This window comes from Symphodus melops (genome assembly GCF_947650265.1).
Source record: "Symphodus melops genome assembly, chromosome: 5".
Classification (NCBI taxonomy): Eukaryota; Metazoa; Chordata; class Actinopteri; order Labriformes; family Labridae; genus Symphodus; species Symphodus melops.
In genome coordinates this window covers 10,302,041-10,319,588 of record NC_136695.1, presented here as the reverse complement: position 1 = coordinate 10,319,588, position 17,548 = coordinate 10,302,041, and the positions used below count along the sequence as shown (strand labels likewise).

General features: G+C 39.6%; 1 protein-coding gene across 1 annotated transcript; it reads right to left on the bottom strand.

Moving 5' to 3' along the window:
- Window positions 1–6,375: 6,375 nt before the first annotated feature.
- prdm13 (PR domain containing 13) lies at window positions 6,376–12,287 on the bottom strand. The gene is made up of 4 exons (XM_079344680.1): window positions 11,924–12,287; window positions 10,345–10,476; window positions 10,121–10,241; window positions 6,376–8,233 (listed from the first exon to the last, which is right to left on the bottom strand). Exons 1-4 carry the CDS (start codon window positions 12,089–12,091, stop codon window positions 6,744–6,746), a joined length of 1,911 nt encoding a protein of 636 aa, XP_079200806.1. The 5' UTR covers window positions 12,092–12,287; the 3' UTR covers window positions 6,376–6,743.
- Window positions 12,288–17,548: the final 5,261 nt, after the last annotated feature.

Below are 17,548 nucleotides of genomic sequence, written 5' to 3'. Positions count from 1 at the left end.
CCTTCCCTGAAACAAAGCTGGATTGTGTTTTGTATTAAAGAGTCAGTGACAGAGTAGATGAATTGTTGGTGTCTTCCATTGTTGGTTTTGATAACTGTGTTTTTCTCCTTTGTTGAATTTATTAGCAGATTAGCTGTTAGCAATAAGCTGCTATCATGTGACGCTGTTACTTAGCTGACGTGGCTATTGGCATCCAGCTTACACGCCACCTACCAAATAAGGCACGGTTGGCTGTGGAAACACAAACAGGATCAGGCTTTACCGAACCGTGCCCCACCATCAGGCTGTTCCAATTTAATTTCTATAGACTCTTCAGCTGGTTCAAAAATGCTGAAGCATGTGTAATGAACAGAAGAACAAGAAAAATAATCCTTTATGAGCTTCCCTGCCCTGACGTGCGATAATATCTTGAATATGTTTATGTTGTGGTCTTCTTCTTTCTTCCCTGTAAAAAAAAAGATGTTGAATTGAAGATGCTGGTGAGTGTCAATGGAAAGGAATACAAAGGTTCTCTTCCTGATGAGTAATCCCTAAATCACAGCTCTGGCTCAATAAGATGTCTTAACCTATAAGAGAATTCTATTTGCTGGCATTACTTTCACACTTCAGTGAACAGAGAATTCACACACACACTCACACGCACTTAAACACAGACACACACACACACATACGTGTGTACACACACGTGTACACACAAACACCAACACTGATCAAGTTTTCTGCAATTTGAAGTTTATAATTGCATAGAAGCTTTTTTTAAGTCTATTTGGCATTACGATAATTTATCAGCATCAGAAGGCTGAATAAAGGCTTAATAATTGAACTCCACAACGGGATGGGAAATGAGAAGATTAAACAAGACAAAGATTGTACGAATAAGAAACTTAGTCTTTAGTTGTTGTCAGTCCAATTCAAGTATTAACATTTCAATGTATACATTTAAGATTATGACCAATATGTTAGATATATTGTAGACAGCAAAAGGTCAATGAGTAATTCATAAACTTCCAAGGAAGCTTTCAATATCAAAAATGTATCTTCTGAAAAATACATTTTAATTGTTTATGCTGCAGAGGGTTGTTGTTTAATGATGCTACAAGAGATTTAATTCAGACCTATATGCTCACAAAACTCATTTAAAGTATTCTATTTGTACACTAAAATTATTCACATTTCCTATTCAGCTTCACTGCCTCCAGCCTGAACAGTGGAAAGAAAACCTACTTATTTAAAACCTAAAAAATAAGTCAAATTAATCATTATCATGTGTCACCTGTTTCTTAGTCATTGAAAGTTATTATCTGAGAAGGTTTTATGTGATCAAGGATGCTTACAGCAGCCTTTAGAAGAGAAGAGCCTGGAAACAGGTTGGTGTGATTGGCCTGCTGATGAAGTTTGGACCAAATTCAAGGCTGTGAGTCAAACTCTGAATCAAACTCTTTTTCCCAGTGTTTCCACAAATGAACGGCACTAATTGATTAAAAACGCTGGTGGGAGGGTAAGAGCGGGCAGGGTATTACTGTGTGAGAGAGTGGAGGGGTTTGAACACAAACAGCGCCTGGACAGAGTCCAGACTTTTGTGGGGGCCCACAGTGGTGAGGCTTGAGTATTGTACATGGAGCAAAGGATATTATACAGAGTACAAGGGAATGCAGGGGTGAAGACACAGAAAGGGACAGACAGCTTCAACCCCCTGAAGCTGCTGACCTGCTGAGAATAAAAACATTGTGGAGATAATTACTAAAAGTTCTATGGGTTGAACCATGGTGTGCAGTTGTGCAAAGATTTGATGTAAATCACAGCAGCCTTTTCTTCTTTTTGTCTTAATCTGATTTCTCACAAGGTTATAAATAATAAATATAAATATAAATTGGAACCCCTAAGAGAGTAAATTCATCACATTATATTGCAACGAGCCAGGTGCCTTTTTTCTCTTGGATTTTTTCTTATGAGCAAGCTAGCATGGAATCACCGAACTCTTCAGTGGGAAGAGTGAGGTCAGCGCCCCTGTGGATAAATCTAATTTTGTCACTTGTATCTGACATCTTATTTTATTCAGTCTAATATGATCCAAAGCTTTTGACCAGCAGGTGAACAAAGATCAACCAGCAAATCAAAAGCTTTTATCTGTTGTTCAGATCTATCTTTATCATCACAGGCATCTGACTCCCACTCAACCCTGCCATCAATTTCGCCCTTGCTAATAGAAAAACCTCAAGATATCTGCGCTACTCTGCTCTGCTTTGGTCAAGTTGTTTTCTCGGAGGGAAATTTTCAGAGATGGAGTCCAAGCTTCCACTTATGATTATTGAAACTTGACAGAAAAACTCCTGAAAGGGGATAGCAGTTTTCAGTAAGGAATACCAGCATATTCGATAGCTGTCTAACCTGTTTCTTAGTTTTCCACTTTATAAAAAATGTAAGTGCGCATGAGCCATAAAAAATATGATCAATTCCTGCTCAAATCAACAATGCAAGGCATCCAGGCATGCAGTTGTGAGAGTTTGTTGGGACCCTCCAACTAGCGTTTATCACCATTATGTTTGCCAGCCCACGCTTACTCCTCTCCTTCTTTGTTCCTGTTTTCTTTTTTCTCCCATAGACAGCTAATTCCTCAACATTTTTCTTTGAGAGAATTTCATTGACAAACTTTGGTTTTCACATCAACATTTTGTGCCACTGCTCTGGTTAAATTTTGTGAGCTCACAGGGGCCCCCTACTGATCTGGGGCCCCAAGCAGTTGCCCACCTTGCCTGTTGATAAGCAGTGCAGTTATTTGTCAATGCCAACTTTACAATATGTTCAATGACAAAAACTGAGGCTTCATTTTAAAATGAAGTCAAAAAGGCTCAATAAATAATACTGTAGATCCTTGGTGGGCTCTGTGTTCTTTTACATTTTGTTATATGTTGTACAAACAAAAAGTAGTAGTACTGTTTATAGTACTGCAATACTGTTAATCTGGATTCGGTGATCCCAAACAATTCTGTATCTGGATCAAGTATTCCAATCCAGGGTTTCCTTGATGAATTGATTGAAGTGAGCTGGAATTCTTGATCCTTGTTCTGTCATATCCTTTTTTTTAACCTTTTTGTCATGAGCAGGTGATATGTTAATCCTCTTGTTTCACTGTAAAGACGGGACTTCTAGAGGGATGTGCAAACCCATTCAGCTGTTGGTGATCATATGTAGCCGCTCGCTAAATCACAATTGGTCATTTTGTATCACAGGGCTCCCAAAGGAGCAAATTTTGTAACATTTACAAGCGTCCAAGATTTGAAAGTTAGCAGCAAGTTAGCTACAGTATACAGAAGTGGTTCCCAACCTTATTTCCTTTGTAAGGTAAGTTAAGTTTGTTAATATATTTTCCTTGTAGGATGATATTCTCCTTCTAATTGACTGCATGCCTCTGTCTGAGATTTTAAGATGCTGCTGCTCTTTTTGATTGTTTCCACAGACTTTGAAACAAACCCCTCACTTTTGTTATCCGTGCTGCCGGCATCTTGACATTAAAAAGCATACATGACTTTTGACAAGCCTTGTTGTGCTCACAAATAAACAAGTAAAGAGTTTTTTGTTTTACTTCTCCTGTTGAAAAATAGCTAAATTACTTAAATGCTGTACCATTTTATGAAAAGCAGGTATTGACCTTTTTATATAGCATGCATGACAATAATAACACTATGTTGTAACGTTTGGTCAAGAATAAAAGTTTCAAATAGTTTGACAGGCTGTCTGATTCTGTCTTGATTGTCCTTAACATTGTTGCCTTTCATGTTGTTGAATAACTTGTTTCAGCTTTGTCCATTCTTGTCTTTCCTTTATTTCACATAACCCACACTTTATTTTTATTTTATCTCTAGAAAACAAATGAATGACGTCTTTTTTTTGATTGCATTTCTTGAAAAGAATATACCGACCCTCAACCCACGATGAACCAGTAATGTGAGTTAGCCCATATAGAGGACACACAGTGCATAGATAATGTTCGAAAAGCCTTAACGCCATGAAAGGAAAATATCTGTGTATATGTGTGGGGGGAATGTTATGGGTTTTTTTTTTTTCAGTTTCACCAGCCTTACAAAACGATGAAAAGAAGTGGTAGGGACTGAAGAGATTGAACACAGAGACAAAAGACAGGCGGATTCTTCTAAACTTTCACAAGTTGTTTTCTTATAACGTTATTTCCTTTATTTCCCATAGAAAGGAAAAAGATGTCACTGAAGCTCACTCTGGGATGTTTGTTCATTATTTGCCTATTGCATATATTCTAATGTTTGCATAAGAAAAAACAGGCAGGAGGTTTGATGGTGGAAAGAATATGTATATATATATATCTATCTATCTATCTATCTATCTATCTATCTATCTATCTATCTATCTATCTATCTATCTATCTATCTATCTATGTATCTATCTATCTATGTATCTATCTATCTATCTATCTATCTATCTATCTATCTATCTATCTATGTATCTATCTATCTATCTATCTATCTATCTATCCATCCATCCATCCATCCATCCATCCATCCATCCATCCATCCATCCATCCCTATGGCAGCAGTTGAATATGTTTAACTGGTTGACATTAGTGCAGTAAGTGTCAGAAAACCAAACAATGCTGGAATCTAAAAAAAATCCAAATAGGAGGTGGCAGCTTCCTCTTGCATTGATAATGAAACAAAAGCTCTTTAAAAAAACACACATTGGCAATAACTCCTTGAAACATGAGGGAATTTCAATAGTCACATGTAGGATTGTTTAAATTATTTTTCTCTGGAATGTTCCTTTTGAGCTGACTAATGAGCAGTCTGAACAAGCCACAGTAAAACAGCACTTAATAAGAAAACAAATATATTTCTTATCAACCAGCACTCCTGCTGGTTTGGATAAATAATGTGTTAAACTGAGTCATCTCTCCCTCAGAATTTTTCTTTTTATTATTCAGAGTTTTTTAATGCTTCCCTCCATTTTATGATAATAAAGTAGGTCTTACTGAAATACAAATACATGGTGTATTTGTATTTCAGTCAGAAATATTCAATACACAGCTAAACTTTTCACTTTAAAAACAGGCCATTTAAATGTGTATGATGTGTTGTAAAATAAATATAAACCATGCAACAATACATCAAGTTTTTTAGATATTCATTTAAGCAGAATAGAAAATTCTTAATACACATTAATGATTTTATGTATTATATAAAAGAAGAACATTATTACCATTGTTATTATTATTATTATTATTATTATTATTATTATCATTATTATTATTATTATTATTATCATTATTATTATTATTATTAATCATTATTATTATTATTATTAATCATTATTATTATTAAAGAGGCAGGGGAATTGTTCCCACTACATCTTTGCATCATGTGGGCTATACTTTTTTTTAGATGGATACAGGCCTGGCTGATGGAGCATCGATTCAGATTTCTTCCTGCGGTTCAGAAAGGGGACTTGTTAAAGCTCAGATTTACTCAACTATTATGTGTAACTCTGTTTATAATCGTACAATACGAAATAAAACACCAAACTTAATAAATATAATCACTTTAGTTGGGTTGAGATGTAGAGGATTTGTGTACGATTCCATGTTGAACACCACAGATTAAACAGAAAAAAACTCAAACAACTTGTTCAATATTTTAAATTAAATTTATTCGAAAACAACGGCTTAAAGGACAGGAGTAAAATGATGTGCTCATAGACGGTATCACTTATAAACAAACGTATACAACACTTCTCGAATGAAATGTGAAATATCATACTTTACACTTCTGTACATAAACTATAACTGCAATCAACCCCATTTTCGGTCACAAGAAATAATTCTTTAAATAAATTGGGCGCTGCTGCTGGCTGCTTCTTTAAGAACAGCGCGCCTTCAAGAAAGTGCAAATTGAAGTAGGCTATAGTAAATCGATGAGGCGCAGGGATCGATGAATCCTCATGCATGTTTGGCTGCATTGAAATTCCCATTGCTGTTTTTAAAGTGCAACTGACAGTTGAAAGGGGAGAAAATAAATGCTGTCCGTTTTATTCACAATAAAGAGTTTTTTGTTCGGATTTTAATTTTGTCTTCTCAGCTCATAGTTTCCAAATATGTAGGCCTTTCCATATTCAGTCTGATGGAATGTAGTGCTCTGTTTTGATTGGGCCTTTTAGTTAAGTAGCTCATGTGAAACATTAGACATGTTACAAAACGGTGATCCTTCTTACACTGTAGAAAAATATATTCATCTTTAACTGAAGGGTCGTCTCGTGTTCAGTCATAACGTGTTTGTTTGATTTTTCAAGTGACTGAAAACTGACTTTTGTGATCCTGAATCATTGTTCCCGGGTTGTTGTTTTTTGGGGGGGTTTAGTGCAGTATGACTATTTTAATGTTTGTGCAGAACTGTCAGGGCTTTCTGAAATATCCTACCATGTATGGTGGTTGAAATCAAAAATATCAGCAACACTAGATGGGGTTTTTTTGCATTGTTTAAAAAATCTGTCAAAACTCAGACGTTACAGATTCCTTTTCGGAAACATGTTTTAAAATTTTGAGATAAAAAAAATCCCTCTTCCGACCACCAGCGAATTATAAACAACTTTGGACAATTTGGTGTGATGTGGTAAAGACATCATCAATATCTTATAAGTGAACAAAACGGTAACGCTTGAATGCCATGTATTGTACATAATTGAAAGTCAATAAAATGTGTCTTTGTGGGCGTGAAAACGTCTCAGTCATTGTTTTTACTCGACTCTTGGTCACTCTGGTCGTCGGTGAAGCACACGTCCACATCACTGTCATTGTCGCTCTTGTGTTCTGCGTCCTCAAACAGGCCTCCCGTTTTGTCCTCTAGTTTCTTGATGGTCTGCCCCGGATGCCTGGATTTCACGTGCCTTTCCAGGTCCCGCCTCCGCACCAACACCTTTCCACAGAAGTCGCACCTGTAGGGTGTGTTTCCCTCCGCGTGGAGCCGGATGTGTTTATTCAGGTTGCTGGGGTCTCCGAACGGCCTAAAACACACTTTGCATTTGAGAGGCTTATAGCCTGTATGAGTTCTCATGTGGATTTTCAGGCCGTATTTCCTGGAGTACAGCTTGCCGCAGTACAAGCACAGGTGTCCCTTTTTCGGCTTACCAGACCCTGCGTTGGTGGCGCTCCCGGCGGGCATGGAGTCAAGCCTCGTTCGGTTTTTCTCAGCTGCGATTTCAGACAGCTGTTGCGTGTGCATGGCGATCTCTCGGTCGATGTTGGTGATAGAGCCCAGATCTTGGCTTAGTGGGGGTGCACCGAAGTAGGACATAGACTCGGGGTATTTGAGCAAGTTGCTGAAGTGGAATTTCAGCGGATAGTAAGGGGAGCTGTACAGAAGCTCCCCGTTGTAAACAGTGAAGGGCATGAGCGGGATGTTACAGTCTCCTCCATATGTCTTTACACCGTCGAAGTGAGGCAGAGAGAACCTCTCAAAGTGGAGTCCAGGGGGCATCTGGGGGTAGCGGGAGGGGGACAGACCGGAGTGCATCCTGCTCTCCACGTGCTTAAAAGCTGAAGTCTCCTCCATGTGAGGCAACAACGGAAAACTTCGGATATTGTTTGTGCATGGCACCATTGGAGATGCGGAGTCCATAATTGCAGGCGCGCACTTAGAAGGGTGGTTCCCTCCTCCATTAAGAGGCTCACCGACATTGCGGATTGGTTTCATATTTCCTATGAGTTTGCTGAAACCCAAGCCGCTCAGCTTCCCATTCACGTCATCCCTTGGCACGTCTGTGCTCTGGACTTTGGAGACTCCTGTGGGTTTGAAGGCAGAGCGCACGCCCGGGTGGAAGCCCATGCTGCTCAGAACTGAAGATGTGGCCCCGAGTCCGAGGATATGTCCTTGGTGTCTGGCTGAGGTGACGCTCATGTCTAGCGCCCTGTCCTGCTCCTCTGAGCTGCTTTTCTTTGACAGTGCCACTTTATTTAGAAAAGGGGAGGAGGACACTGCCCGCCTGCCAGAGTCTGAGATGGAAGTGTTACTGTGACCACTCCTCGGAGAGATGGAGGTGTTGGGGATGTCTCCTGACTTTGGTGACCTGCTGAAGGTCTCCGTGCCTCTGGCCTGCTCGCTGTTCACAAAGCCCCGCCCGTTACTCAGGGCGCAGTGAAAGTGCACGTGCGCCTTGAGTGTGTTCGGGTACTTGAATATTCTCCAGCAGTACCAGCAGATGTAACGCTCCTCGCCTGTAGAAACAAGAACAAAATGACAATTATGAACAGTTGGATTTGGATCATTAAGTCACACAACACAAGGTGAAGCTACATGATGATGATGCCATTACGAGTTACAGTAGGCCTATATTTCCAGGACCGTGCGTAAAATTTTGCTAAAGGTACTGTAGTGCAGAAAGGTCCGCTTTACTACAAGTGCCCCCTTCACAACATACGATGCACCTTCATAAAATACAGGAAGATGCAATCAGATTTTATATATATATATATATTTGTCGAATAAAACATAATAATATCGAATCGAATTTCCCGTTTATTTCCCATCGAGAACAACCTTGCAGTTGACCCAAAATGTTATCAGCTGAAATTAAGCCTATAGGCCTAATGGATATGATCCGGTTTTTGAGATGTTGCGCCAAATGAAAATAGACACGAGAGGCCATTTAAATGACCCCCAGTAGAGCACTCGGAGGTTAATTTTGATGTAATGATTTTGTAATCTTTACAGGGGCCATTGTTTATGATCGCCATCAAAAGCGCAAACGCCCTGCCCAATCTGGCGCAGAGAAAATGATGCTTTGAATCCAGGACTTCCTCTCTGTGCGCTCTTCCCCGTGGAAGTGACAGCAGCTGTTGCTTGAAATCGCAAGTCTGCAGAAACAATGGCGAAGGCCCATCTGTTGACGCCTAATAATGGGAGCGAGCGTATGTCCAGGAGCGCACACGGTGTGTTGGGCCAGAGAATCAGGGCAATATACACCCCACATAAAAGTTAGCATTCATTAGGCCACAATACCTTGACGCACCCACCTAATTTACCGTGAAGCACTTGTTTTTGAATTTATTTGCTTTTGAATACATGAATATTAATGACTCGATGACATTGGTTAACCTCCGTCTCGCAACTGAATCACCAGCCACTTCTTCTTCCACGGTCGTCGAGACACGTTTATTACTGCTTTTATGTGCTTTTTTTATGCTCTGTGTCGAGCACCGTTATTAATGTATCACATGTTTGTTTTTTTGTTGTTTTTTTCCACGATTCAAGTGTGATATCAGTTCATGCTGCGTCATTTTGCTTCGATATTTATTCAATTAGTGAAGAGGCCCCTCCAGATTCAAAATAGTTTATAATCCGAAATCATCTTCAGTTAATGAGTTTCCCTCTAACGTATCTGTTGAGGATTATCTTTTCTCCTTTTATTTAACGGATTAGTTCTGAACTGGTGTTTTACAAAGATTAGACAATAATCCTTTAATTCAAACGTCATATTATCACTACCAACCCAAACAAATGGATTTAAACCCCAAACAGGCTGCTGATAAAACCAATGGGGTACCGAAAACGATAGGGGGGGAAAGTATCTGTTATGACCTATCTTATGTGGTAGGCCTGACACTCATATCCAGTCAATTAAGTGAATTTAATTGATTTTCTATAATATATCCTATCTTGCATTTCTTTAAAAGAAAAAAGGCCTATCAATACATAAATTCTCGCTTCTTAATTCTTCGTTGAAATAAATAAATTACACATTTCAGATTGTCTGCCTGAGGTAAAAACATCTATCGATTTCCATGTGAGCGCTAAAGGAGAAACATCACGGGTATTGTCAGTCATTTAACTGTTATCTGATGAGTTCTCAACATGTCGATGATAGTCAGTGAGTCTGCCAACAAAATCAAGTCTGAATTTTTCAAAGTAAAAAAACCCAACAAGATCAGACATCAAAAATATAAACTAAAGAAAGCAACTATTTTTTTCTCTAAGCGTTTATTACTATTAATAATTATTGTTATCAATACTAATATTAAATGTCCTTTATTTTATGTCCAGCAATGAACCAATTTTAAACTTTTCAATCAAATAATAATTGTCATCCGCAGTCTTGTAGTTACCTTTCTCGTCGTGCGTGGGTGTGGCCGTGGTGGGGATGTCGTACCACTGGGCCAGAGCATTAGAATACCAAACGCTGAGCTCTTCTCCGGCAGGGATTTCTTTCAGTACGCGATAGAAAATCTTTTAACAAGAAAAGAGGAACAGGCTTTAGTTTACTTACAAAGTGGAAAAAAACGACAAATGCTTATAATGTACTATGAGTGTGTTTGTTTTTTTAATTCACCTGTCCGCCAGGTAGGTCTGACACTGCCTCGAGGTTCTGCTCTTGACTGTTCCTAGCTGCGCGGATGAATCCGATCCAGTCTGGCACTGGACAACCCGATTCGTCCACGAACTCTCCCCTTACTAAGCGAACCTAAGGAAAAATGTCACAATTAGCACAAGTTTTAAAAAACTGTTTAAAAAAAATGCGCTTCGCCTTATCGAAATAACATGTTAATAAGTTCAAAGAGGGGTGTACGCCAGAAACACATTTGGCCTGTTCAAAAATGATGTTTTCTCCAAAAAGTTATTATTGTAGTCTTTTTTTCAATCGAAATTTTCTTTAATGAATTTTGTCAATTTTATTTTTGCCAAATCTTGCATGCTCTACCTGGAGGTGCTGCGGCCACGCATGACCATAACGCCCTTAATGCGTCTTTATCCGCTCCGCTGATGATTTACTAAAGAGAATGACACTCGGGCCTAATTGAGTTGATATGGGAAACGAATTTGAAGAGTGTCAGAGCGTTTCTAAACTGTTCAAGGACATTAAAGATCGAAGCGCGACATTTGACACAGAGAGTGCACCTGATGATCGCCGGCAGCCCGGGGCCAAGCATTTAGACGCATCAATCACAGCCGCTGACAGCTTCAACAATAACAGGGTGCGGTTATAGATGCGCTTTAACTCAGCTGTAAATGGTTTGATATTTTGCATTTAAAAATGAATGTTTCAAAGCAAGACTTTTCTTTTTTAAGTTTCTTCTTTCTTTTTATAATTGATTAATGTTTTGTTTTTATTTTCCAATCCTTTACACCCTGACTTTAATCTAAAACCACAAGTTTTGATCAACCAAGACCCTTAACATAAATCAGCTTCTTTCTTTTAATTAATAGCTTATTTTATTGTTAATATTAAAGAAAAAAATTCAATTGCCCCAGGCTGTGATCTGTGGCCTCTGCGGCATCTTTCTGTGGCCGGATTACATTAAAATTAAACGGCTCATCGGGATAACAGGCCCGTCAGGCAATGAAATGTGAGGCGGCTGAGGGCATGAAATCCCACACAGCGGAGCCGGGCCGCCCATTAGGCCGGTTAAGTAGAAGCACAGACTGACAAGTCGGCCACTAATGGAGCTCAATTATTTCCAACCTGACAGGCCAAACCAATTAATAAGTGAAGGCCTGATGGAGTTTGACAGTTTGACTTTAAAATACGAACTGAGCCCAGTCGTTTTTTTGTTTTGGTTTGTGTGTTTTTTGTTTTTTAAATAATAATACACCAAAGATAATAATTTGATTTAAGGTATTAGGTTTTTTGCTGTTGTTTTTTTTCCTAAAGAAATAAATGTAAAACAAAAACGTATACAAATGGAAAGTTTTGTTGCCTGATTAAATGAATAATAACTAAATTGAAAACAAATGAAATGCCTACGTTGGAATGCATTCTTTGATTTATCACATGCTCCTCGTTAACAAAAGATAATAAATATTCAAAAGGCTGTTACAAGTAAAACACGTTTGTGTTGTATGAAAAAAAGAGCGTGCAGTTATACAATTAAAATAAAAGTTGTTTTAAAAGTTTTGATGTTTTAGCTCACCTTCTTCTTGGGTCCTGCTTCCTTTCGGTCTGAAACGTACTTCCCGAGTTTGAAGATGCCCGGTACCGGTCCTATCCGAAGCCCGGCCGGGATGCTGCAGTCCGCGAACACACTGACTGTGGTGGACGCCCGGGTGGGTTGCATGGCGTGGGGTGAGATCAGAACCATGAAGACTGATGGAGACTGATTGGAAGAGTGTATGGAAGAGGATGAGGAGGAGATGATGAGGACCGGCCGATATCCGCCCTCAAATTGACGCGGTGGCGTTATGCACTCCGGCTTTTCTAGTGATGGTGTAGGCAAGGTAGCCCCCCTCCTTCAACGCCCCCCACCCATCCCGACCTCTCCAACTCAGGATGCAAGTGTGTGTGGGAAGAGGAGGGGATAGGGTTGGTGGGGGGGAGGCAGAGAGGTGATGCTGTGCTGTAAGGTACTTTAGAGGGGATGAGGAGGGGGGGGAGCGGTATGAGTTTTGCAGCAGCGTGCGGGAGTGTGTGCGTGTGTAAGTGAGTGTGAGAGAGTTGGGCTCTCCCAGCAGCTGTGAGGAGAGGGGAAACGGGTCTGCCTGGTCACATGGAGACTTTCCCTAACCCCGCCGCATAATGAATTGCTCCAAAACGGTCAAGAGACACAAAGGGCCAGGCGACCTTCCCATCCCCAAAATCCAATTTGTCAAGGGCAGAGAAAAGAGGGAGCCAAATCAAAGGTCCAGAGCGACCATTAATCCTCAGCATGTGGCTTTGTCCTCCAGACAGTTCCGATATTTTAACTGACAAATACACTGTATAATTTATCCATAAATCCTCACCCTTTCCTATTCTTCCCTTTCATGCAAGGTTTTGGAAATCAGTGGCTACTTTAAATCTACTTGGCTGGCATTCTTTGGCTTTTATACACTTCAAAGCGCTTTATTCCCCATCATCCTTTGTGCCCTAAGTGCAACAAAGGGAGCAGGAAAGTTTAGAGGACTTGTTAACTTCTATTGAATCTCGGCGTGTGCCGGGTGGAGATCAGGCAGGTACTGAAGAGGGAGAACCACCAGCAGGAAGAGGGAGAGTGCCGACCGAGGGGGGACAGAAAAACATCACCTTCTTTCCAACGCACTTGTTGTTTTCTTGTCTTCCTCTTTAATTACAGCTTTTCTCCCCGTATTACAAATTACAGTGTAAAAAATAAAGATAACGTTAATAACGATGTTTTTCTTCACCTGTGCTCCTTTCAGAGGTAAAGAAATTCATTCTTTATTTAATTGAAAAAGTACCTTCACAACAAAAAATACGGCTTGAATAGAAATAACTAATGATACCATGAAGCAAGAATTAGTCAAAAAAAAAATAAAAAAACATATCAATGAAATATTCTACATTATACGGCAGTAGGGGAAGATCATCAATATTTCAGGGTAGGAAAAAGTAAAAACCAAACGTTAATAAGAGAAAATGTATAAAACAATTATTTAACTGTAATAGAATTGTCTGTTATAGGTGATTTATCAGAAAATAACAAAAATGATATCGTTGCTGTAATGTGAAAACCATGCACCTCTGAAAAATGTCTAAAGCAGCCTTGAGTCCAAAATTGTGGCCCGGCAATTTTGACATCCAACTGATTGTTGAATGGTAACAGTATGTTTTCTTGACAATCATTTCATCCTCTATTCAACTGGTCAAACTCCAAAAAAATGTAACGTTCTTTAAACTGTTTGAGCAAAATAATGAAATGAAATAATCCACTGAAAACATTTTGGTAAACATATTGTGTGGTCCCATTATTGTTATATACAGAACTATATCACACTCAGGCCATGACCATGACACAGGGCTCCTTGAATTATGGATTTTCTTGTTGATTGAAATCTTTAGTTGTAATAATGCACTGTTTTGTGAAATGTAATAAGGTTTAAGAAATGTAAGAAGTGAATGGAGCATCCAAGGTGCGTCTGTGTGCAGCAGCTTGTTTAAATATGTTATTGGAGCCTTAACATGCGCTGCTACTCAGCCTCAGCATAAAAGAAGAACAAGAACCTGTGGGCGATCAAGTCAGACCTTGTCATGCTGTCCTCTGACCTCTCCACTGTGGACTCCATCTTTGAATCACGGAAAGTTACAAGTCATGTCTAAAAGCTCCTAGACTGGACTTAAGGACATTGAAACACCATATTAAATGCTATACTATATATGTCAAGAAGTGAAATGTTTAATACATCCATGCGTATAGTCTCTTGTAACCAATGAATGTTAAAACAACATAAACACCCCTCTCTCTCTCTCTCTCTCTCTCTCTCTCTCTCTCTCTCTCTCTCTCTCTCTCTCTTTCAATTCAAAAAGGTCTCTTTCACCCTCTCCCTCCCCCTTTCTCTCTCGCTCTCACTGTTGCTCCTGTCTCGCTTTCTCTTCCCTGCGCTTCTCCTCAGCTAAGCGACACGCGAACAATCTGATCAATAGGCGCAATGTTTGCGCCTGGCTGTGCGGAGGGTTATTTATTAACGCCTGGTTCCCATCCACTCCTGTGATGCTTTAAAGCCTCGAACTCCTCCACAGTTAAATTAATTATTCTCCATGGAGAGAGGAGGGAGCACCAAACGGAGAAGACGTTTCCTTTCTGTTTGCGGAGAAGTCGCTGCGGTGAGTCCGCGCTCCGCTGTGCGTTCTGACGCAGTCAAAAGACTAAGTGTCAAAGTGAAAACAGGGCTGAAGGCAAATGGGATTGGGAATTAAATGAAATTAAATAGCCTGACCGGCGGTTTTGTTCCTCATCCCCTTTTCACAGAAAAAGACACATTAATTACATCTCCTATTCTTTATTCTGGGACAATATTGCAAAGTCGAGCAGTATAGCATTCTGCAAGTCCGCATCTTCTAAATCCCCTCGGCTTCACTTTACTGAACTTAAATAACGACCTGAGAAGAATCAGCACTGTGAGAGAAGGGAGACGTTTTTTATGGGCGGCCATGCCTGGCTCTTGTCAGCCTTTCTTGGGTTTTAACTGTCTAAACGGTGGGGCTCTGATTTAACTGGTTGGCCATTAATGAGCCATGAATATAGAGGAACAACCTGCCTGCAAAGCAACGCGGTAAATACTGAGAGCAATGCCCCACCAGGGATCTCCATTCATGCTCCCTGACTATACTTAAGGGGTGCCAAGGGTTCACCACCAACTCTCCTGGGCTGGTTTCAATGGCCTACCATTTAGACCCCTCAGAGCTCAGAAGAAAACACATTTTTTATGTCGACCCATAAACTTTGTTAGGCTCTATTCAGCAGAGCCCAATCATTGTCCCACTTAGCAATGTGGCCTATTTCTCACAGATTCCCACGTCTAAGAAGTTACTTTGTCCATTTATTTTTCCACATGTAAGCCCACACCTTTGGCACCTCTCACATTTATTTAGTCACACTTGCTTTTGTGAAAAAGTCAATGTTAAATCCTCGTGCGTTTGGGTTTCTGGACAGACTGTCAGTTGAAGAATCAGAACTTCTTTATATTCCTTTCAGATCTGATCCCACTGTCCAGGAAAACAGAACAACTTTGGACAGGCCTGTTTATCTTACTCCTCGCCACTCTTGTTCTTTATTTAAACGCTCCGCCTGTCATTTTAAAGGTGTTGTACTCTTTGAGCAACCTGGGGAACGTTGCAAGCTGCACCGAGAGGAGACCAGCTGCCTTGATGCGGGTGGGACATTAGCGACGCGTTTGAATAGTAATGATGCTTGTATGGGACTCCCACCAGATGACATGATTGGGTTTTAACCCAGACTAATATTCAAAATCGCATTAGAGAGGAGCCGAATAACCGGCACCTGATTCAACGCTGTTCATGCGTGATTTCATTCAAAATGCCTCATCTCTTTTTTCCAAGAAGTGGGCTGAACCATTTCGGTATTCAAAGTCCCCACAAAGTTCCAGAGCCGGCCTTTTTCAAGGCACAATTTCCTGACTTAAAATCACTTTGTCTCGCATGAGCAGACGCAGATAAAGGCGCGTGAAGTTGCCTGAATTGATATGTTTCGGTGTACCTTATAAATTCATACCTTTTTTCACTCGAGCGCCTCAGAAAGAAAGTGTCAGTCAAGCCGATTCTCTCTGCTGTCCGACGCATTTAGCAGGAGATCTATTTGAGAAGTTCATTCCTAGGCAAATGTATGCACGCAGGGCCCTGCATGAATGGAGCAGCGTGTCAGCCGACTCTAATTGGGATTTAGCCACCAAAAGCATGTGCACAAAGTGACAGAAAATCACAGGTTGCAAAGAAAGTCACAACTTTTGCCCTTCTTTCTGAATATAGGGAGCGTTCTTCTCAAGCTCAGAGTAAAACCGCATTTTTCTTGTAAAATGGAGGTTAGTGACCCAATTAGCTTTGTGGTGTGTTTATGCGAACTTAAAGTGTGAGCAAAACAACAAAAATGGCAAAGAGCATTTTTTAGACATGCAACCTTGACTGGCCTGCATGTTTGAATTAGGCCGGATGTTTTAGCCAGTCATGGTGATTAGCCTATCTGAAAGAAAATTGGAATAATGTTATGACTTTGTCCCATTTTTATAGCATTTTCTTCTGTATCTCTTTAATCTTTATCTCGTGTAATGCAGGCTAATATAAGCTAATAGAAATAGAAATAAAATAATAATAATATCAGTTAAACACAACTGTGTGAGTATTATTAGTATCCTTGTTGTTGATATTATTATTATTATTATTATTATTATTATTATATTTTTACAAGCGCTGTCATTAAGCCTATTATAGATTGCATCACATTGGCTCATTTGTTAAATTAGAAAGTTAAATTGTATTTGTTTATTTGAGTAATTCCAGCACTCGTCTTTTTCTCTGCGTCATTTTCCAGCCTGAAGACGAAGCACCATGGAGAGCTCCGCACGGCACACACGCACACAGCCCGACACTCTCCCTTTTTATATAATTATGATGATAATACATTCCATCGCATTATGAAAGGTGAATTTATTCCCCTGAACTTAAGCCTAAATATGTAGCCTGGTTTATATTTTTCGGGTTGGATGCACATTGATAAGATGCTGTAACGAAATGTAATCTAATGATATGACGGTCTCGCGACTCCTCATTATATCTCCGATTGACAGTTACAGCCTCAGAGTAATTGTGTCGTGTTTGTTCAGGTGGGATGAGTTTGTGGAAATGATGTCCGAGCGAAATATTGATTGTTTCTACATTTAATCTGTGCATAATCGCATTTATGATTATTAAGAACAGTGGTAAAATGGCTACAAATAATACAAGCTGCAAATAAAACAGAAAGACATAGGGTAAGAACTATGTCATACTTTGTATTGTGGGGTTTTTTTCTAATTCAATTGTTACTTGAATCCCAGGTGATTGCAAAAAGGGGATTTTGCTACAGTAAAACGTTGGTAAAATGTCAAATGTGCCGTTAGGCTATTACGGAAGCATTTTCCTTTAAGTAGAAATGTAATATGTTGTTGCTTAAGTTATATTGTTATTGGGGAACTGTATAAGAGGAAATGTAGTTCAATCAAAATTGTAATTAAAAAAATATACAAGTACTTCCCTTAATATTTACAGCTGAAAACATTTTTCAAAAAACAAACGTTTTGTGCATCTAAATAAACTAAGGAGTCTCATAAAA